We start from the raw sequence: 23,436 nt of genomic DNA on the forward strand, positions 1-23,436 counted from the left end.
TTGAAGAACTATGTCTCACCAGGTTTGGTCTCAGGAAAGTTCTAAATTTTCCTGGTGGCCTTTCGGCTGTTTACCCTACAGTAATTTGATTTATTTTGCTTTTGAAATGTTTGAAAGGTGATCGAAACTTCAAGAGATTCTTTTATTTAATGAAATAAAATGTAATGAAAATTACAAGGAAAATAATAATCGAATGAGAATTAAACAAGAATCACCTTACAATAATAAGCCTCAAGTAACACGAGAATGTATCATCAATGTGATTGTTCCCAATGCTTAAGATCTCCAACTTTGTGCAATTGGCGAGAGACTTCGGTAGCACTCCTTTTAGTAGGTTTCCACTGAGATCTAGGGTTTGTAAACCACATTTGTTAGGAAATGAATCAAAAATTATGCCAATGAAGTTGTTTCTCCCTAGATTCAGCACCCATAAAGTCTTACTCATCTCAATCAGGCATTGGCGAATTGTGCCATTCAAAGAATTATTAGACAGATCTAGAACTTGAAGATACGAAGCATTGCATATTGAGTCTGGGACATTCCCGTGGAAGTTATTGCTTGAAAGAGAGAAGAAATAAGTGGATTTCAGGGAATTGCCAATACTAGTTGGAATAGCAAAGCTAAAATCATTCCTTGAGAAATCCAAATAAGTGGCAGATGGTGGGAGAACTGGGAGTTGACCATGGAGTTGGTTAGAGTGAAGGTCTAGGACTCTTAAGGAAGAAAGATTGAGTAAAGGTCCTTCCAACTTCATGAGGCTGTTATGAGAGAGATTTAAGTGAACAAGATTAAAATTTTTCCAAATCCATTCGGGTATCTCTCCCATAATTTGGTTGTCTAAAAGGTCTAGATATCTTAATTTGGATTGGTTTATCAAGAAACCAGGAAATGTTTTCAACTTGGTAGAACTCAATTTTAATGTGGTGATTTGGGGAAAGGAGCATAACAAAGACTTAGTTCCATTATATTCAATCGACAAGCTATTTTGTGAAAGATCAAGATTTGAAAGATCTTTTAGCCGTTGAATCACACTAAACTGTAAGGAGCCATTAAAGTTGTTTGAAGAAAGTGAGAGGAACTTAATACCTCGGAGCTGAAAGACAGACATAGGTATTGGACCTTCCAAGTAGTTGCTACTCAAATCAAGGGTGCCTAGCATATGAGAAGAAATGTTGGAAAATTCATTGAGTTTACCAGAAAATTGGTTATTAGAAAGTAGTAATTTATGCATTGATGGAAGAGAAGAGAGACACTAGAATATTCCCTTCTAACAAATTGTAACGTAAGTCAAGATCCACTAGATTCAGAAGCTCTTCCCAGCGGGTGGAAGTTATTTGACCAGTTAAATTGTTATAAGAAAGGTTTATTTGGGTCAGATTTTTGGCCATGCTGAAGACAGGAATTGGTCCATTGAAACTATTGTGTGAGATGTCCAAATAAACCAATTGTGTGAGGCTTGCCATTGAGTATGGGACTAACCCATCAAAATTGCAGAAGGAAAGATCCATCTTTGACAACATTTTGAGATTACCAGTAGAATCTGGCAGTTTCCCCGCAAATCTTGTATTGCTAATGTGACGTCCCACATTGCCTGGGCATGGAAAAGATGATGTGTTTATATGGAATATACTCTCTCTAAATGGTATAAGGCCTTTTGGGAATAAACTCAATAATAAAACCGTGCGGGCTTGGCCCAAAGCGGACAATATCATACTAATTGGAGCAGGGATGTTACATATGGTATCAGAGCCATAGCCCAGCCCGAGATGGGGGGAGCGTGCACAAGCCCATGAGGGTCACCAGCGAGGACACTAAGTCCTAAGAGGGGGTGATTGTAACGTCCCATATTGCCTAAGCATGGAAAAGATGATGTGTTTATATGGAATATATTCTCTCTAAATGGTATGAGGCCTTTTGGGGGTAAACCCAATAATAAAACCGTGCGGGCTTGGGGAAAATCTGGCAAAGAACCATTAAGTAATTGATTATTAGACAAGTCAAGAATCTCTAGTGTTGGTACCAGCTGGAAGATCTTTCTTGGAAATGTGCCAATCAACCCACAAAAACTGAGACGCAACGACATCAATTTTGTGAAATTTGCGAAGAACTCTGGAATTGGAGTAAACAAATTGTTTTTATCCAAACGAATAATTGAGAGGGACTGAAGCTTGAGTAAGGTGGAATCAATAGGGCCTGAGAGGTAACTATTTGACAAACTCAACACTCTCAAATTTAGCAGTGAAGATGATAAGGCCCGACACAACTCATTCCCCTATGCTGATATGTTTACCCCATCAAGAAGAAGCTCTATAAGCTCCGGAAGGTTCTAAATGAGCATATTTAAATTTGGATTCTCAAGTCTCAGTGGAGTTCTAGTAGATAAATCAAGAGAAACCAAACTCCTCAAGTGGGAAATTGCAATTGGAATTTGTCTTGCAAAGCCAGAATTTGATAGGTTCAAAAACCTCAAATTCATGAGCTTGTCAAACTCCGATGGAATTTGAGACTTGTTGAAGTTGTTGTAACCCAAGCTCAAGTTTTGGAGATGCTGTAGACTGAAGAGGCTGCTTGAATTCTCGAGTCCACCTGAGACGGATTCATTGGTCAGGTCGAGACCAATAACACGTCCTTCCTCGCAGGTTACGCCTTCCCATGAACAACAATCGGCACTTTGGTTCCAATGCACCGGCCAGTTTCGCGGACAAAGCACTGTCGAATATGAGGTTGTTCTTCAACTGGAGCAACAAAGACTGCTGATTGCCAAAACATTGGCCAGACACCACAATGGTACAGAAGCTGAGGAAAAGTGGGCATATGGGCATCAAGAAAAAGGACGAGGTTCTCACTGGAGGCTGTAACATGAGGTGACAATATGATAAAAAACTGATCAAGAGGTGACGGAATTTATCGTGTGGAATGGGAGATAGAGAAAGATATGAAGAAGAAGAGGAAGATCAGATACGGATATAAAGAGAATGGGATGGCTAGCATTAATTGTTGAAGTAAACACACGCCTGGTTGTTATACCATCTTGAAATGGACGCTCGAAGCTTCTGATCAAGAATTCCAAATGCCATGACTTCGCCAGCTTTGAATGTTGATTCCATGGATTGAGATTCACGGTGAGGAATCATATATGTACCCCTTGGAATATACTATGGAGTTTTCTTTTTAAGAATCTTGTAAGGCAAGGTAGTTTCATAACGGAATCGGATCCTCTTCATTTCATTTGAAAAGGAGAATATTCCTTTAGTGTAAAAAGAATGGTAATATTGTCTTAATATTCAAGTTGAATAACCAAATTTACAATATTACCCATTTTTTTACACTAAGTGGGCGTGACTCTAAAAATTGTTTGAAGTCAAGAAAATTCGAGCATTGTTTTATGTTATCTTACAATTCTTAATTTCTTTTCATTTTCGAGTATTTGGTGAGGATTACTTAACAATTTTGGTCTTCTTTTTTGAATGATTGGTCTTACTTTAGAAATGAAGATCATGTTAGCTTGGAAGCAGCCAACCCCACTATAGAAAAACTATGAAACCAGCCAATAGGCCAATGCACGAATAAATTAGAGGTTCTGAGTCTTCTAACCAAGCTATTCAAAAAGTCATTAATTTGATATGCATAGGGTCGTCACTAGTGTTTTTTTTATCACCTAATCATTTTTTTTGTCTGATTATAGATATAAAGTAAGCTTAAAATACTATTTGGTTGTTGAAATATATATATAGGAAAAGGGTACATTTAATAATATTTCAAGGGGTTGGTTGAAGGAAGCTAAACTTCTTTAACTTTCATAAAGTCATACATACGTATTAGCTGCACGTGGGCAAGTGTGAGCAAAAATAATTTGAGGGAAAAATAAAAAATAAAAAATTTGAGGGGAGGATATATACTTGAGATGCCTTCTAGAATTACTCATTCTAGAGTCGCTTATTCAAAATTTGATTGTTATTATATTTTGTTTTGTTGCCTTTTGTCTAACCCCTATACTTGTACCATGACTTAGAATTTTGTCTATTTCATTAATGCTACTTCTACTAATAATACTAAGGAAAATATATATATATATATATATATATTAATCTGGTCTTGTTATTTGAACTTATAAAAAGTTAATTCCTGAGATTTCAAAATGAGAATTTAACTCCATTTGGTATGCCATTGTAACAAAATGATATCTCTTTACAAATTTAGGGCATTTTTCGGATATAACTGCAATGAAACTGCAATATTATTCTCAAATAAAAAAAAATTATTATTATTATTATTATTATTATATATTAGTTTAAAGCTGATCGAACTATATAGCCCTTGGGGTGGTCGGCCACCCTCTCTAGCCAATTCTAGGGTGTGGTTCGAACACCCTAAACCCAACCGTTGGGGTTGACTAAACCATCCTCAAGGGAGATAAGGTCGGTCGACCACCTCCAGAATAGGTAAAATGGGTGGCCGAACCATCTCAAAGATCCTTATGGATGGTCAACCACACTAAGAATTGGCCAGAGGGGATAGCCCACTACCTCCAAAAGCCTATAAGGTAGTTTGGCAATCGCTAAATTTGATTTTTATTTTTTTAAAATTATTTGAAGGTAAAATTGCTATTCATAAAGGTTCTATTGAAAAAATTTACTCAAATTTGTGTGAGGGAACATTTTGTTATAGAGGCATATTACAAGGATTTATAAGCTCTGTTTGAAATCACATACATGGACTAATTAGCAATTCGCCCTAATAGTAATAGTAATAATAATAATGATAATAATAGTAATTAAAATTCTCCAAAATAGTGATTCTATCACCATCTGAGACCTTAATTTCCCTACTAAATATAGTCTGTCTTTACCCTAAGGCCAGCATCACAATTCCATTTTGGTGGACTTTCAAATGTGGGTAAATTTTGGTTAGCTATTCTTTCTGGACCGTGGCTTAGGCCGGATTGACGTGAAAAGAGGCCTTTCTTTATGGAATCTCTCGACCATATCCTTGCCTTCAGTCTTCCCTGTATTCACAGTTTCACACCACACAAACGAAATTCCTCATTCACTCTAGTACAACAACCTTAAACCTTAAACCTTAAATCTCTTCATTTCACAACCATTTAATGGTTCAGATTAAATTTTACAGCATCTAACGATGTACATAGCGTTATATTTTTTTAAAATTTTAAATGATGTGACAATTTAGGCAACATATACACAAGGCCAACTCAATACATTTTGAGGCTTGTTACAAGTTTAAGTGAGACCATTTTCTTATATTTAAATAATATATATTTTAATCCTTTTTTTTTTTTTTTTTTCTGCATGGAATTATTCTCTGTTCTAATTTTATGAACACGTGAACTTTCAAAAAAATTTGACCATAGTTTTATGCTCCAAAATCAGGTCTCCCTCTCTACCCCCAACAACCATATTGAAAAGGAATTATTGGCAAACAATAATACAGCTTGGCAGTTACAAACAACATACCTAAAAGACAACACTCGCATCCAATTGTAAGGATAAAATTTTTATTTTTTCCTTTTATTGAAACAAAAGGTAAGCTTAGGGTGCATTACTTTTCAAAAATGATCATTAATGCCTCCACCCCTGATTTCAGTGCATTCATCCTCCATCTCTTCAAAAATATAAGAAGCCAATTACAATTCCAAAACCAAAAATAAGTCCCAGTTCAACTCTCATAAAGTCCCAATCATTCACAATCTCAGAATTCGAATGACTTCTTTCAAATGTTGGAGGTGGCGCTGGCTCTGTATATGGGCATTCTGCTTTCAAAGGGAAGCCACATAATCCTTTGTTTCCGGCAAATGAAGCTTAAGAAAATGTAGTAAATTGCTTAATTTGTGGAATTCGCCCCACCAAATGATTGAAAGAAAGGTCTAGGAAAGAAAGGAAAGTAAGACCATCTACAAGTTGCATTGGAATCTCCCCTGTAAGATTGTTCCTGGACAAGTCTAGTGACTCTAGTAGAGTCAAGTTTGCTAGAGATGGTGGAATTTGGCCTGTAAGAGCATTATGCGACAAGTTGAGAACATATAATGATTTAAGTCCTCCAAATTAGTCCAGTATTGGCCCCTCAAGATTGTTGCTGGAAAAGTCAATCACAGTGAAAACATTTCGAATCTTCACCAACTCCATAGTAAAATTGAAGGTAATTGTTATGGAATCTTGATGGTAATATTGTCTCAAGACTTCAAATTGGAGGTGCGTATGCTCTGATTGGGCCTCAATTTCATCATCCATCATTGCCTTCCAGCCATAAATTTTTGGAAGCTTATCGGTAAAATTATTTGAAGCTATATCTACAATTTGAAGCATCGGCCAAGTGGCATTAGGCTCTGAACAACTAACGAGCCCGGTAAAGTTGTTAGATCGCAAAACAAGGATGTGCAACATGGATGCGTTCTTCAAGTAACATGGAAAGGCATCCTCGATGAGATTGTTCCTGATGTTCAAGACCTCCAACTTTGTGCAATTGGCTAGAGACTTCAGTAACAGTCCTCTGATTAGGTTTTCACTAAAATCCAAAGTTCGTAAACTACAATTGTCTTCAAAGGAATCATGAATTGAGCCAGTGAACTTGTTTCTCCTTAGATTTAGCACCAGAAGAGTCCGATACATCTCACTCAAGCATTGGGGTATTTTTCCATTGAAGAGATTATTAGACAAATCTAGAACATGAAGATATGTTGCATTGCATATTGATTCAGGGATACTCCCATGGACCTTATTGCTAGAAAGAGAGAAGAAATAAGCAGAAGTAAGGGAGTCAATAGTACTAGCTGGTATTACAGAGCTGAAATTATTCCTCGAGAAATCCACGTACGTGACAAATGGTGGTAGATTTGGGAGTTGTCCTAGGAGTTGGTTTGAACTAAGGTCCAGAACACGCAAAGAAGAAAGATTAGAGAGAGGTCCATCTAGAGTCACCAGGTGATTAAAAGAGAGATTTAAGCCAATAAGATTACGATGTTCCAAGAGCCAGTTTGGTATATCTCCTTCAATCTGGTTGTCTGAAAGGTCTAGATAAGTGAGTTTGAATTGGTTTCTCAAGAAATCAGGAAACTTTTTCAACTTGCTAGAAGCCAATATTAATGTGGTAGAAGCCAATATTAATGTGGCAATCTGGGGAAAGGAGGAGAATGACGAATTAGTTCCATTATATTCAATCAATAACCTATTGTATGAAAGATCAAGGTGCAAAAGATTGCTCGACTGTTGAATCACATTAAGCTGCAAGGATCCATTGAAGTTGTTTGAAGAAAGTGAGAGGATCTTAAGCCGTCGGAGTTCAAAGACAGACATGGGTATTGGCCCTTCCAAGTTGTTGCTACTCAAATCAAGGGTGTCCATCAGGTGAGAAGAAACATCGAGAATTTCATTGAGTTGACCAGAAAATTGGTTGTTGGAAAGTTGTAATGTTTGCAATAATGGAAGGGAAAACAAGGAAATTGGAATACTCCCATTCAGTGAGTTGTAATGCAGGTCAAGAGTAACCAACCTTGTCAAGCGTGAAATCGCCATTGGTATCTACCCATCAAAGCCCGCATTTGATAGGTTTAAATAATTCAAATTTGCCAGCTTGTCAAACTCCAATGGAATTTGAGAGCCGTTGAAGTTAAAGCCAAATTCAAGCGCTGGAGATACGAAAGATTGAAGAGGCTGCTTAAGTTGTCAAGTCCACCCGAGATGGATTTGTTGGTCAGATTAAGGCCAATAACACATCCTTCCGCGCAGTTTACACCTTCCCACAAACAGCAATCTGCACTTTGATTCCAGTAGACCAGTTTTGTGGACAAATCACTGCTGAATACGAGGTTGTTCTTCATTTGCAATAATAAGGATTGCTGATTGCCAAGACATTGTCCAAACGCCACAAAGATATAGAAGGTGAGCTGAAGTGAGCAAAGAAGCATCAAGAAATGCCATGAAAAGATTTGATTTCTCATTGGAGGCTGTAGTGAGAGGCACCCACACAATAGAGAAATGAAAAGTTGATGAAATTAATGGCGGATTCAGAAGAGTGAGGACCAAAAACCACTGGTGGATAAGAAGTATAAAAGGATTTGCTTCAATAAATGTAGAGGAAGATGGAGAGAATAGCAATCAGGAAAAGTCAAAGGAGTAGCAAAATCTGTGGGCAGTCCACGAAGCTCAATCAATATTGTCCCAATCCGCTTTGCTTTGAAAATCTCCTAGACTCTCTTTCCAGCACCAGAAAAATTAAACCTCCTCAGAAATTTCTTTAGACAAATTTCATGGTCAAACATGGTGGCTCAAAAAGCTCGTAGGATGCCCCCTAAGGCTTGACCGTTGGGCTTACGGTTTGCATGGCTTTTCAACCATCAGTACATGTGAATCACTTGCTGTGTTATTGCCTGCTTGACTTTAGAAGTCTTTGAAAATCCTCTACAGGTAAGGAGAAAAATTGGAGAATCCCCTCAACATTGCTCCAATGAATCCGATCAGTCCCCCACGCGCCACCAAGCAGGCTTGATGCAAAGTTCTCTCTAAAAACTATGGGAATTTTGTGTAATTTGAAATTTCAATCCAAATAAAGCATTGATAGGGCTGGAATCTTGGACCATGGACCTCATTAAGAGCATACAAGGTCTTGTTTCTATCATTATTAGAATTGTTCCTTATTTGAAGACATAAAAGGCAATAATTTTTATTAACCTGTACGAGTGATGAAGGAAATTAAGGCATAACAAGCAAACCAATATCATTTCGTGTCAGTTAATGATATTTTAATGTCTATGTAATCTCATTTTTATATTCAAAATCTAGATAATCCCCCTTTTTTTTTAAAAAAAAAAAAATAATAATTTAAATGAATTTAATATTTTTATACATAATTATTATTAAAAAAGGATAAAAAAAAACACACACACATGCTGCTTCATTTCTAGCACCATCTCTCTCATCCCTATTGTCTCTCTTTGGAATGCTCAAAAAGTTCACAAAAATGCTAATTTCTGCGTCCAACATATGATTTATTAAGCCGTGATTAGAGTTCACTTTAGAGGTATTCAGTTCACTCTAGGTGTTTTTGTTTTTTGTCTTTTTGGATTCTAAGTATCAAAATAAATAAATAAAGAATAAAAATAGGTCATTGCTTAAGCCATTAGATTAAACCCATGTATTCGTTTCCAATCTACATTGTGTGGGGTTACAAGAGAAAAATTAGAACGTGAAGTGCACAAAAAAAAATCTAGAAGAATGAAAAAAAAAAAAAAAAAAAAGGAATGGGAAAATAAATGGAGCTGGGCAAATCCCACCTTTCATCCCACCACAATTTGTCGAATCCAATTTTATTCAAATTACAGATGTTTGTACTAGCTATGTGAGAATTTATATATAAACATGTCCTTCATGCAGATCATGAGAGTGCATCCTCTCCAAATATGAGTCAAAAATGCAGTAATTAGGTACAGAAAAAGAATATGTACAAAAAAACAGGTCTCGAAAAATAACCCCATACAGAACGTGAGGGACAAAAACACGATGACTACCTTTTTGAGGTCGGCCAAGTATGGGGCAAACTAAACGAACCAGTTCGCAATAAAATCAAGTAAGGCCTGAGCATCTTCCACGAAATTCATCAAAAACAAAGAAACAAAAGCTAAGTATTTCAATAATACAACTTAGTAGTTACAAACATCATACCTTAAAGACATCACTTGCATCCAATTACATAGATACAATTTTTATATTTCCTTTTATTGAAGCAGAAAGAAATAAACGCTAAGCTTTGGTACATTACTTCTCATAAACTATCACTAATGCCTCCTCCCTTGATTTTTGTGCATTCATCTTCAACGATATTTTTTTTCTGAGATATAATTGAGGGAAGATCCTGAAAAGAATGTCATCAATGTGCCTGGAATACCATATCCTCCATCTCTTCAAAAACATAAGGGACCAAATTACAATTCCAAAACCAAAAACAAATCCCAGTTCAACACTAATAAAATTCCAATCAATCACATTCTCAGAATTCGAAGGACTTTCTTTAAATGTTGGCGGTGAAATTGGCTTTGCATGTGTGCATTTTGCCTTCAAAGGGAAGCCACATAACCCTTTATTTCCTACATAGGAAGCTTCAGAAAATGTCGCAAATTGCTTGATCATTGGGATTGGCCCCACGAATTGATTGAATGAAAGGTTTAGAACAGAAAGGAAAATCAGACCAGCTGCAAGTTGTACTGGAATCTCCCCCGTAAGCTTGTTCCTTGACAAGTCTAAGGACTCCAACTGAGTCAAGTTTGCGAGAGATGGTGGAATTTGGCTAGTAAGAGCATTGTGCAACAAGTTGAGAACATATAGTGATCTAAGTCCTCCGAGTTCTTCCGGTACTGGCCCCTCAAGATTGTTGCAAGAAAAGTCAATTGAGGTGAAGATAGTTAGAATCTTCACCAACTCCATATTTCGACCTTTGGAGGTAAGTATTATGGAATCTTGATAGTACAAATGCCTGAAACACAAGAATTCAAATTGGGCCCTATTTTCAGTATCCATCATTGCTTTCCAGGCAGAAATTTTTGGAATTTTACCGGTAAAATTGTTTGAAGCTATGTCTACAATTTGAAGCATAGGCCAGGTGGCATTAGGATCCAAACAAGCAACAGGCCTGCTAAAGTTGTTAGATCGCAATACAAGAGCGCGCAACATGGACGAGTTCTTCAAGTAACATGGAAAGACATCCTCGATGAGATTGTTCCCCATGTTCAAGACCTCCAACTTTGTGCAATTGGCTAGAGACTTCGGTAATGGTCCTCCTATTAGGTTTCCATTGAGATCTAAAGTTTGTAAATTACAATCGTCTTTAAAGGAATCGGGAATTGAGCCAATAAGTTTGTTTCCCTTTAGATTCAGCACCCCAAGAGTCACACTCTTTTCAATCAAGCATTGGGGTATTTTTCCACTTAAGGAATTATTAGATAGATCTAAAACTTGAAGAAATGTAGCATTGCATATTGATTCAGGGATACTCTCATAAAAGTTATTGCTAGAAAGAGAGAAGAAATAAGCAGAAGTAAAGGAGTCACCAATATTAGCTGGTATTACAGAGCTGAAATGATTCATCGAGAAATCCAAATACCAGGCACGCGGTGGTAGATCTGGGAGTTGTCCTTGGAGCTTGTTTGAACTAAGGCCCAGGACAGCCAAATAAGAAAGATTGGAGAAAGGTCGATCCAGAGTCACCAGCCAGTTGAAAGAGAGATTTAAGTAATCAAGACCACCAAGTTCTCCGAGCCAATTTGGTATATTTCCGTCAATCTGGTTGTATGAAAGGTCTAGAACGACTAATTCGGATTGGTATCTCAAGAAATCAGGAAACTTTTTCAACCTACAAGAAGCCAAACTTATATCGTAAATATGGGGAATGGAAGAGGACAAAGTTAAATTAATTCCATCAGTTCCATTATATTCAATCAATAACCTGTTGAACGAAAGATCAAGAGTTGAAAGATTTCTCAAATGCTGAATCACATTTAGAAGCTGCAAGGAGCCATTGAAGTTGTTTGAAAAAAGGAGGAGGAACTGAAGACGGAGTTCAAAGACAAACATTGGTATTGGCCCTTCCAAGTTGTTGCTACTCAAATCAAGAGTGTCTAGTTGGTAAGAAAAAATGTTGGAAAATTGATTGAGTTGACCACAAAATTGGTTGTTGGAAAGTTGTAAATTTGCAATTTTGGAAGAGAAAAGAGAGTAACTGGAATACTCCCATTCAGTGAATTGAAACTCAGGTCAAGGCCTACTAGATACCGAAGCTCTTCCCAACGAATGGATGTAATCTGACCACTTAGATTATTATGAGAAAGTTTTATTTGGGTCAGTTTCTTGGCCGTGCTGAATGATGGAATTGGTCCGATGAATTTGTTCCGTGACACATCCAAATAAAGCAATTGTGTAAGCTTTGCCATTGAGTGTGGCAGTGATCCGCTGAAATTGCAGTGTGAAATATCTATTGTAGACAACTTTGTAAGGTAACCGATAGAATCTGATATTGTCCCTGAAAAGTTTGTTTTGCTAAGCAACAGAGTGCGAAGAGATCCATTATGAGGAAAATCTGGCAAGGAACCATGAAGTAGTCGATTATAAGACAAGTCAAGAATCTCTAGTGTTGGTACCTGGAAGATCTTTCTTGGAAATGTGCCTCTCAACCCAGAAGAAGTGAGACGCAGGAACCTCAAATTTGTGAAATTTGCGAAGAACTCTGGAACTGGAGTAGACAAATTGTCATTATCCAGACGGATAATCGAGAAGGACTGAAGCTTCAGTAAGGTGGAATCAATAGGGCCTGAAAGATAACAATTTGATAAACTCAACACCCACAAATTTGGCAGTGAAGATGATAAGGCCTGGCACCACTGATTCCCTTGTGCTGATATGTTTACATCATCAAGAATAAGTTCTACAAGCTCTGTAAGGTTCTAAACCAGCACATTGAGACTTGGATTCTCAAGTTTCAGAACAGGACCTCTTTGGATGAGACTTGGATTCGCAATTTTCAGAAGAGTATCTACCGAGAAGTAATTGGAAGATAAATCAATAGAAACCAACCTTGTTAAGCGCAAAATTTCAATTGGTATCTGCCCTGCAAAGCCAGCACTTGATAGGTTCAAATAACTCAAATTCCTCATCTTCTCAAACTCCGATGGAATTTGAGAACCGTTGAAGTTGTTGTTAGCCAAACTCAGGTACTGGAGATTCTAAAGATTGAAGAGGCTACTTAAGTTATCACATCCACCGGAGATGGCTTCGTTCGTCAGATCAAGACCAATAACACTTCCCTCCGAGCAGTTTACACCTTCCCAAGAATAGCAATCGGCACTTTGATTCCACCGAACAAGTTTTTCGGACATTGCAGTGTTGAATGTAAGGTTGTTCTTCAATTAGAGCAACAAGGACCTCTGACTGTCCAAACATTGGCCCACCACCACAAAGATACTGAAGCTGAGTTGAAGTGAGCAAAGAAGCATCAAGAAAAGCCATGAAGAGAGTGGATTTCACATTGGAGGCTGTAATGAGAGACAGCCACGCAATGAAGAATTGAAAAGTTATGAAACTAATGGTAGGTTCAGGAGGGTGAGGACCGATGAACGTGACCTTTTCGGCCAGTGACTCAAGTCTTGGCCGACCAAAAACCACTGGGATTTGGCACGGGACAGAAACCAAAGGCGTAGAATAGGAAGTAGAAGAAGTAGCGATGGATTTGCTTCATTGGAAATGATGAAAGTGCAATCTACGAGTAACTGATGTAAACTGGAATGATATTTATCTAGAGGAAGATGGAGAGAATAGCAATCAGGAACAGTCTTAGGGGTAGCAAAAGTTGTGGGCTTTCCACGAAGCTCAACCATTGGGTTCACTGTTTGCTTTACTTTCCACTAGCCGAGTTATTTGTCCCAATCCACTTTTTTGACTTCGAAAGTCTCCCAAGTCCTAAAATCTCTTTCCGACCTGTGACTCAAGTCTTGGCCGACCAAAAACCACTGGGATTTGGCACGAGACGGAAACCGAAGGCGTAGAATAGGAAGTAGAAGAAGTAGAGATGGATTTACTTCAATTGGAAATGATGAAAGTGCAATCTACGAGTAACTGATGTAAACTTGAATGATATTTATGTAGAGGAAGATGGAGAGAATATCAATCAGGAAAAGTCTAAGGGGTAGCAAAGTTGTGGGCTTTCCACGAAGCTCAACCATTGGGTTCACTATTTGCTTTACTTTCCACTAGCTGTGTTATTTGTCCCAATCCGCTTTTTTGACTTCGAAGTCGCCCAAGTCCTAAAATCTCTTTCCGGCCTATGATTCAGGTCTTGGCCAACCAAAAACCACTGGGATTTGGCACGGGACGGAAACCAAGGGCGTAGAATAGGAAGTAGAAGAAGTAGCGATGGATTTGCTTCAATTGGAAATGATGAAAATGCAATCTACGAGTAACCGATGTAAACTGGAATGATATTTATGTAGAGGAAGATGGAGAGAATAGCAATTAGGAACAGTCTAAGGGGTAGCAAAAGTTGTGGGCTTTCCACGAAGCTCAACCATTGGGTTCACTGCTTGCTTTACTTCCTACTAGCCGCGTTATTTGTCCCAATCCGCTTTTTTGACTTCGAAAGTTTCCCAAGTCCTAAAATCTCTTTCCGGCCTATGACTCAAGTCTTGGCCGACCAAAAACCACTGGGATTTTGCATGGGACGGAAACCAAAGGCGTAGAATAGGAAGTAGAAGAAGTAGCGATGGATTTGCTTCAATTGGAAATGATGAAAGTGCAATCTATCAGTAACTGATGTCAACTTGAATGATATTTTTGTAGAGGAAGATGGAGAGAATAGTAATCAGGAACAATCTAAGGGGTAGCAAAAGTTATGGGCTTTCCACGAAGCTCAACCATTGGGTTCACTGTTTGCTTTACTTTCCACTAGCCGCGTTATTTGTCCCAATCTGCTTTTTTGACTTCGAAAGTCTCCCAAGTCCTAAAATCTCTTTCCGGCCTATGACTCAAGTCTTGGCCGACCAAAAACCACTGGATTTGGCACGGGATGGAAACCGAAGGTGTAGAATAGGAAGTAGAAGAAGTAGCGATGGATTTGCTTCAATTGGAAATGATGAAAGTGCAATCTACGAGTAACTGATGTAAACTGGAATGATATTTATGTAGAGGAAGATGGAGAAAATAGCAATCAAGAATAGTCTAAGGGGTAGCAAAAGTTGTGGGCTTTCCACGAAGCTCAACCATTGGGTTTACTGCTTGCTTTACTTTCCACTAGCCGCGTTATTTGTCCCAATCCACTTTTTTGACTTCGAAAGTCTCCCAAGTCCTAAAATCTCTTTCCGGCCTGTGACTCAAGTCTTGGCCGACCAAAAACCACTGGGATTTGGCACGGGATCGAAAACCGAAGGTGTAGAATAGGAAGTAGAAGAAGTAGCGATGGATTTGCTTCAATTGGAAATGATGAAAGTGCAATCTACGAGTAACTGATGTAAACTTGAATGATATTTATGTAGAGGAAGATGAAGAGAATATAAATCAGGAACAGTCTAAGGGGTAGCAAAAGTTGTGGGCTTTCCACGAAGCTCAACCATTGGGTTCACTGTTTGCTTTACTTTCCACTAGCCGCGTTATTTGTCCCAATCCGCTTTTTTGACTTCGAAAGTCTCCCAAGTCCTATAATCTCTTTCCGGACTGTGACTCAAGTCTTGGCCGACCAAAAACCACTGGGATTTGGCACGAGATGGAAACCAAAGGCGTAGAATAGGAAGTAGAAGAAGTAGCGATGGATTTGCTTCAATTGGAAATGATGAAAGTGCAATCTACGAGTAACTGATGTAAACTGGAATGATATTTATGTAGAGGAAGATGGAGAGAATAGCAATCAGGAACAGTCTAAGGGGTAGCAAAAGTTGTGGGCTTTCCACGAATCTCAACCATTGGGTTCACTGTTTGCTTTACTTGGGAGACTTTCAAAGTCAAAAAAGCGGATTAGGACAAATGACGCAGCTAGTGGAAAGTAAAGCAAACAGTGAACCCAATGGTTGAGCTTCGTGGAAAGCCCACAACTTTTGCTACCCCTTAGACTATTCCTGATTGCTATTCTCTCCATCTTCCTCTACATAAATATCATTCCAGTTTACATCAGTTACTTGTAGATTGCACTTTCATCATTTCCAATTGAAGCAAATCCATCGCTACTTCTTCTACTTCCTATTCTACACCTTTGGTTTCCGTCCCGTGCCAAATCCCAGTGGTTTTTGGTCGGCCAAGACTTGAGTCACAGGACGGAAAGAGATTTTAGGACTTGGGAGACTTTCGAAGTCAAAAAAGCAGATTGGGACAAATAACGCGGCTAGTGGAAAGTAAAGCAAACAGTGAACCCAATGGTTGAGCTTCGTGGAAAGCCCACAACTTTTGCTACCCCTTCGAGTGTTCCTGATTGCTATTCTCTCCATCTTCCTCTACATAAATATCATTCAAGTTTACATCAGTTACTCGTAGATTGCACTTTCATCATTTCCAATTGAAGCAAATCCATCGCTACTTCTTCTACTTCCTATTCTACGCCTTTCGTTTCCATCCCGTGCCAAATCCCAGTGGTTTTTGGTCGGCCAAGACTTGAGTCACAGGCTAGAAAGAGATTTTAGGACTTGGGAGACTTTCAAAGTCAAAAAAGCGGATTGGGACAAATAGCACGGCTAGAGGAAAGTAAAGCAAATAGTGAACCCAATGGTTGAGCTTCATGCAAAGCCCACAACTTTTGCTACCCCTTAGACTGTTCCTGATTGCTATTCTCTCCATCTTCCTCCATATAAATATCATTCCAGTTTACATCAATTACTCGTAGATTGCACATTCATCATTTCCAATGAAGCAAATCCATCGCTACTTCTTCTACTTCCTATTCTACGCCTTTGGTTTTCGTCCCGTGCCAAATCCGAGTGGTTTTTGGTCGGCCAAGACTTGAGTCACAGGCCGAAAAGGTCACGTTCATCGGTCCTCACCCTCCTGAACCCACCATTAGTTTCATAACTTTTCAATTCTTCATTGCGTGGCTATCTCTCATTACTGCCTCCAATGAGAAATCCATTCTCTTCATGGCTTTTCTTGATGCTTCTTTGCTCACTTCAACTTAGCTTCAGTATCTTTGTGGTGGCAGGCCAATGTTTGGACAGTCAGAGGTCCTTGTTGCTCCAATTGAAGAACAACCTTACATTCAACACTGCCATGTTTGAAAAACTTGTTCGGTGGAATCAAAGTGCCGATTGCTGTTCTTGGGAAGGTGTAAACTGATCAGAGGGAAGTGTTATTGTCTCAATCTGATGAACGAAGCCATCTCCAGTGGACGTGATAACTTAAGCAGCCTCTTCAATCTTCAGAATCTCCAGTACCTGAGTTTGGCTCACAACAACTTCAACGGTTCTCAAATTCCATCGGAGTTTGAGAAGATGACAAATTTGAGTTATTTAAACCTACCAAGTGCTGGCTTTTCAGGGCAGATACCAATTGAAATTTCGCACTTGACAACGTTGGTTTCTCTTGATTTATCTTCCGATTACTTCTCGGTAGATACTCTTCTAAAAATTGCGAATCCAAGTCTCATCCAGAGAGGTCCTGTTCTGAAACTTGAGAATCCAAGTCTCAATGTGCTGGTTCAGAACCTTACGGAGCTTGTAGAACTTATTCTTGATGATGTAAACATATCAGCAAGAGGGAATTAGTGGTGCCAGGCCTTATCATCTTCACTGCCAAATCTGAGGGTGTTGAGTTTATCAAATTGTTATCTTTCAGGCCCTATTGATTCCACCTTACTGAAGCTTCAATCCCTCTCGATTTCCATCTGGATAATAACAATTTGTCTACTCCAGTTCCAGAGTTCTTCGCAAATTTCACAAATTTGAGGTTGCTGCGTCTCACTTCTTCTGGGTTGAGAGGCACATTTCCAAGAAAGATCTTCCAGGTACCAACACTAGAGATTCTTGACTTGTCTTATAATTGACTACTGCATGGTTCCTTGCCAGATTTTCCTTATAATGGATCTCTTCCCACTCTGTTGCTTAGCAAAACAAACTTTTCAGGGACAATATCAGATTCTATTGGTTACCTTACAAAGTTTTCTACAATAGATATTTCACACTGCAATTTCAGCGGATCACTGCCACACTCAATGGCAAAGCTTACACAATTGCTTTATTTGGATGTGTCACGGAACAAATTCATCGGACCAATTCCATCATTCAGCACGGCCAAGAAACTGACCCAAATAAAACTTTCTCATAATGATCTAAGTGGACAGATTACATCCATTCGTTGGGGAGAACTTTGGTATCTGGTAGGCCTTGACCTGAGTTTCAATTCACTGAATGGGAGTATTCCAATTACTCTCTTTTCTCTTCCAAAATTGCAAAATTTACAACTTTCCAACAACCAATTTTGTGGTCAACTCAATCAATTTTCCAACATTTCTTCTTACCAACTAGACACTCTTGATTTGAGTAGCAACAACTTGGAAGGGCCAATACCGATGTTTGTCTTTGAACTCTGTCTTCAGTTCCTCCTCCTTTTTTCAAACAACTTCAATGGCTCCTTGCAGCTTCTAAATGTGATTTAGCATTTGAGAAATCTTTCAACTCTTGATCTTTCATTCAACAGGTTATTGATTGAATATAATGGAACTGATGGAATTAATTCAACTTTGTCCTCTTCCATTCCCCATATTTACGATATAAGTTTGGCTTCTTGCAAGTTGAAAAAGTTTCCTGATTTCTTGAGATACCAATCCCAATTAGCCGTTCTAGACCTTTCATACAACCAGATTGACGGAAATATACCAAACTGGCTCGGAGAACTTGGTGGTCTTGATTACTTAAATCTCTCTTTCAACCGGCTGGTGACTCTGGATCGACTTTTCTCCAATCTTTCTTATTTGGCTGTCTTGGACCTTAGTTCAAACAAGCTCCAAGGACAACTCCCAGATCTACCACCGCGTGCCTGGTATTTGGATTTCTTAATGAATCATTTCAACACTGTAATACCAGCTAATATTGGTGACTCCTTTACTTCTGCTTATTTCTTCTTTCTTTCTAGCAATAACTTTTATGAGAGTATCCCTGAATCAATATGCAATGCTACATTTCTTCAAGTTTTAGATCTATCTAATAATTCCTTAAGTGGAAAAATACCCCAATGCTTGATTGAGAAGAGTGTGACTCTTGGGGTGCGGAATCTAAAGGGAAACAAACTTTTTGGCTCAATTCCCGATTCCTTTCAAGACGATTGTAATTTACAAACTTTAGATCTCAATGGAAGCCTAATAGGAGGACCATTACCGAAGTCTCTAGCCAATTGCACAAAGTTGGAGGTCTTGAACGTGGGGAACAATCTCATCGAGGATGTCTTTCCATGTTACTTGAAGAACTTGTCCATGTTGCGCGCTCTTGTATTGCGATCTAACAACTTTAACGGGCCCATTGTTTGTTCGGATCCTAATGCCACCTGGCCTATGCTTCAAATTGTAGACATAGCTTCAAACAATTTTACCGGTAAAATTCCAAAAATTTCTGCCTGGAAGCCAATGATAGATAATGAAAATAGGGCCCAATTTGAATTCTTGAGTTTCAATCATTTTTACTATCATGATTCCATAATAGTTACCTCCAAAGGTCGAAATATGGAGTTGGTGAAGATTCTAACTATCTTCACCTCAATTGACTTTTCTTGCAACAATCTTGAGGGGCCAATACCGGAAGAATTCGGAGGACTTAGATCACTATATGTTCTCAACTTGTTGCACAATGCTCTTACTGGCCAAATTCCACCATCTCTCGCAAACTTGACTCAGTTGGAGTCCTTAGACTTGTCAAGGAACAAGCTTACGGGGGAGATTCTAGTACAACTTGCAGTTGGTCTGACGTTCCTTTCTGTTCTAAACCTTTCATTCAATCAATTGGTGGGGCCAATCCCAATGATCAAGCAATTTGCGACATTTTCTGAAGCTTCCTATGCAGGAAATAAAGGGTTATGTGGCTTCCCTTTGAAGGCAGAATGCACACATGCAAAGCCAATTTCTCCCCATTTGATAGCCAACCAACTATAGCCGGAAGTGAATCAACTTCCAACTTTCTCACAGTTGGATCAGTAACATCATGAACCTACACAAACATAGTATTTTTTTGAGTATTTATACAGCCCAAGCATCCTTTTCATTATAAGACAGGATCTGATTCAGTTTGCTATGGAACATAACCTGCCAAGCCTAATTGACGGTTTCAATACAAATGCATTCAATCTAAGTATACACAAGAAAGAGTGATCATTCTTTTAAGCATATAATCTCATTCTTTCCAATAAATTCTGACACTGTACGCCTATCAAATTCATTAATTAGTACAGGTTTAGACCAATACAAATCCATACAAAAAGAAAAATAAGTAAATAAGCTAATAGGCAGCCATAACATACCTCAGCATCATAGAAAATGAAGCGTTTGCGATACAACCCACTGAGAACTCGCCATATGATGGGTGTATCCTTTTTGGTAGAAAGAAGCATGACCCTAGGTAATTTTTCTGTGGTCAAAGAGGGAAATTCAAAATGATTCAGGTGAGCTCGTTTTGAAAACCTTGGCAAGTGTTCTTGGCAAAATGATTTCAAATTTTTCAGTCAAATCATCATTGTACTCCACCAGAGAACCCTTCTCACTCGCTATATATGAATACACAAACACCCTGGGTTCTCGGCGAGGATATATGCCAAGGTCCTTACAGAAAGACAGTTCTGTTTCACAATTTATGCTTCCAACCTATCAGAGGGAATACAAAATTAAGCATATGTAATGATCAAAGGGAATTCAAAGGACAGAGCATACATCATAGACAACAAATAAAAACAGGTAAGTACCTTTAATGCTTCCTGAAGTGAGCTGGCAACCTCCTCTAGGATTGATTCCCCTTCAATGTGGGTGTGTAAGACAACAAAAGCCAAGTAATTCCCCGGTCAGCTATTTCTTTTTCAAAGACCTGTGAATTTATGGTTCTGATGCTCTTCGGGGAGCTCCTAGGGGAAGATTGAGACCTGGTTGAACCACCAAACCGACTCCCACCACCTCTGGTATTACCACCACAAAAAAAGTTGGAAAAAATATCATCCATGCCAAAACCAAATGAATCTTGACCGCGAGAGCCACCAAAGGAAAATGAGAATGACTTGGAACCTCCCTGTCCACCCATACTCTGCCATTCATCTGGTCTGAAATTAAACTGATCGTGTCCCGGTCCAGGTCCACCACTCGTGAAGTAAGTATATCCATCATTGTCCCCAGGATGGCCAGCATCAAATCCAGGGCTTCCCTTCTCATCCCCATACATATCATAATTTTTTCTCTTTTCTTCATCAGATAAAATCTCGTAAGCCAATGAAAAAACAAGAAGATAAAAGTCAATATTTTCCAAAAAGAAAGAATGGCCAACAAGAAATATCCAAAAGTACGGAATCTTGATCAAATAAAATAAAAGCCAGTGATTAATACTAGATATGAACACCAGGAACCAAAACTAATTGAAATTGTAGTCACTTATTGGTCATAAATTTCAACAGAAAAAAAATGTAAATTGTTATTATGATGAAAACAAGGGTACTCGTCTCCAAATCCAGATGTTCTATATGCTACAAGCAATAATAGTGGATATGTAAATAGACTCAAAAAAATTATTTAAAAAGAAGCACCTCAACAGAAAAGAAATAAGAAATTACCATACCATTATTAATTTCAGCAAACTTCTCTTGAGCACCCTTATTTTTGTTCTTGTGGGTGATATTGAAGAGAGAGCCTAGAAAAAATAATAGGAATCACCGTGAGTGACAAACCTATAATATATATATGTGTATGTATGCATGTCTCGATGAAGGTTTGCCTACATGTGTGTGTTATAATGTTGTAATCTATATACATAAATACAAACTAATGCATTTATCCTAAACCAGATGCATTCACTCAAAAACCTTTCCAAACGATGCAATTCTAAGCAGATTTTTCGAAACCAAACTATGAATCTCAGGGTTTTAAAGCTGATCCATGTTCTTCACAAAACTCAGCGACCCAATGTTTAAGTGGGATGACGCGTAGCTTCTTACTAAACAAAAAGGCAAAACATGACAATGCTTAGCCTGTTCTCATAAATACTACTTCTCAAAATTAATAGTTTTCAGCAAAATACTTTTTGAGATCTTCAAATTACCCCTGTTTGCACAGTCACTCTGTAGGATCCTTTCCAGTTTGTAGCTAATTTTCCTTCAGCAGGATTTTTGGTGGCAATGGTGGTCTTGCGCAAAACCAGGTCCCCGATCTTGAAGCTTCTATGCTTGACCTTTTTATTAAAATATCGAGCCACTTTCTCCTGGTATGCCGCCATGGTTACTTGGGCCTGGTCTCGTTTCTCTTGTAACAAGTCCAAGTGTAGTTTGAGACCTTCATCACTAGTCGCGGGATGGAAGGTCTTGACTCGGTAGCTACCTGAGCCTACCTCGGCTGGTATGATTGCCTCAGTCCCGAAAGCCAAAGCATACGGGGTCTCCTCGGTTGGTATTCTTTTGATCTACCAACGCATCAATGCGTGGCAGAGGAAAGCTCTCTTTTGGGCATGCTTTGTTGAGGTCTGTAAAGTCCACGCACATTCTCCATTTTCCGTTAGATTTTTTGACCAGTACCACATTGGCCAACCAATCAGGATAATATACCTCCTCTATAAACCGAGCCTTGAGCAACTTCTCTACTTTCTTGGCGATGGCCATATTCTGCTCGGGGGCAAACTTTCTTCGCTTCTGCCTCACTGGCTTCATGCTTGGGTCCACATCGAGTTGGTGGAGAATGCCATCGGGACTGATTACCAGCATATCTTCATGAGTCCACACAAATACCTCCATGTTTCCTTGGAGAAAGGTTACGAGAGCATCTCGGATTCCCGAGGTGAGCTGTGTTCCTATCTTCACTACTTTTCCTTCTCCCAACTCCACGTCTTCCAAGGGCTCGGCAAGTTCTCCATTTAGGGGATCTTTGCTTCGGCTACCCACCACGCCCACCGTCAACAGAGCAAGGTCTGCTTTCTTGAGGGAAATGTTATAACATTTCCTTGTTGCGGTTTGATCCCCTCTCACCTCTCCGACTCCTTCCTCCGTAGGAAATTTCATCATCAAATGGTAAGTAGAAAGCCCTTAACTTATTAAGGGATGGTCGACCAATGATTGCACTGTAAGCAGACGGTCGATCGATCACCAAAAAGTCCACCATGGTTGTAGACTGCCTAGAAGCTGTCCCCACTGTAACCGGGAGGGATATGAGTCCCATTGGCTGGACTTGTTCTCCAGCAAACCCTACTAATGGCGAGTCAAACAGTTGGATCTTGTTTCAGTCAACACCCATCTGTTTGAAGACCGGCCAGTATAAAATATCATCCGAACTACCATTATCCACCAAGACTCAGTGAATTTTATGGTTGGCAATCGTTAACATAACTACTAACGCATCATCGTGGGGAAATATTACCCCCCTAGCATCTTCTTCAAAGAAGGATATAGTCATGACCTCCTTCTTCGCAACTTTTGAAGGTCTTCCTATCGACAACACTTCATCATCAGCCTTCGTTCTTCTTGCATAAGCTTTTCTAGATGAACTAGAACTTCCTCCACCAGCTATTCCTCTTGAGATAGTGTGGATTTCCCTTATTACATCCTGATGCCGAGGCTGATGGGCATCCCGATCCCATCTTGGTTCTGCCTGTTGATTGTGTATCGGTTCAACATACTGATCTTCCCTCGGCCTTACTTCTCGGTTTCTAGGAGCTTCTCGGTTTCCTTCAAGTAACATTCTTCGGTTAAGTGACCATGGTCACGATGATACTCGCAGTATTTCTGAGGGTCACGCCTCTTA

The 23,436-nt window shown here is 39.0% G+C and overlaps 1 protein-coding gene and 4 pseudogenes across 2 annotated transcripts; 1 reads left to right on the forward strand and 4 right to left on the reverse strand.

Annotated features, from left to right (window-relative positions):
- Positions 1–211: 211 nt before the first annotated feature.
- LOC132162484 (uncharacterized) lies at positions 212–2,861 on the reverse strand (annotated as a pseudogene).
- A 3,201-nt stretch (positions 2,862–6,062) lies between these two features.
- Positions 6,063–7,954, reverse strand: LOC148583434 (receptor like protein 27-like; annotated as a pseudogene).
- Positions 7,955–9,787: 1,833 nt separating this feature from the next.
- Positions 9,788–13,027, reverse strand: LOC132162393 (receptor-like protein 7; annotated as a pseudogene).
- A 3,807-nt stretch (positions 13,028–16,834) lies between these two features.
- LOC132162394 (receptor-like protein 6) lies at positions 16,835–19,195 on the forward strand. The gene is made up of 5 exons (XM_088511419.1): positions 16,835–17,232; positions 17,381–17,472; positions 17,534–17,837; positions 18,165–18,951; positions 19,163–19,195. Exons 1-5 carry the CDS (start codon positions 16,835–16,837, stop codon positions 19,193–19,195), a joined length of 1,614 nt encoding a protein of 537 aa, XP_088367545.1.
- On the reverse strand, positions 18,268–22,868 carry LOC132162055 (dnaJ protein ERDJ3A-like; annotated as a pseudogene). Its single transcript, XR_015909397.1, has 5 exons — positions 21,749–22,868; positions 21,269–21,340; positions 20,412–20,914; positions 19,974–20,313; positions 18,268–19,663 (listed from the first exon to the last, which is right to left on the reverse strand). The product of XR_015909397.1 is annotated as a dnaJ protein ERDJ3A-like (transcript).
- Positions 22,869–23,436: the final 568 nt, after the last annotated feature.

The sequence above is a fragment of the Corylus avellana genome, chromosome 10 (assembly GCF_965113065.1).
Source record: "Corylus avellana chromosome 10, dhCorAvel1.hap1.2, whole genome shotgun sequence".
Classification (NCBI taxonomy): Eukaryota; Viridiplantae; Streptophyta; class Magnoliopsida; order Fagales; family Betulaceae; genus Corylus; species Corylus avellana.

What these genes read in the sequence shown, in the direction of transcription:
- LOC132162394 (XM_088511419.1), top strand. Translation starts at nt 16,835, where the DNA reads ATGAACGAAGCCATCTCCAGTGGACGTGATAACTTAAGCAGCCTCTTC. An exon ending in ATATCAGCAAGAGGGAATTA is followed by an intron (nt 17,233 to 17,380) that starts GTGGTGCCAGGC and finishes TGTCTACTCCAG; the next exon opens with TTCCAGAGTTCTTCGCAAAT. An exon ending in TTCCAAGAAAGATCTTCCAG is followed by an intron (nt 17,473 to 17,533) that starts GTACCAACACTA and finishes GTTCCTTGCCAG; the next exon opens with ATTTTCCTTATAATGGATCT.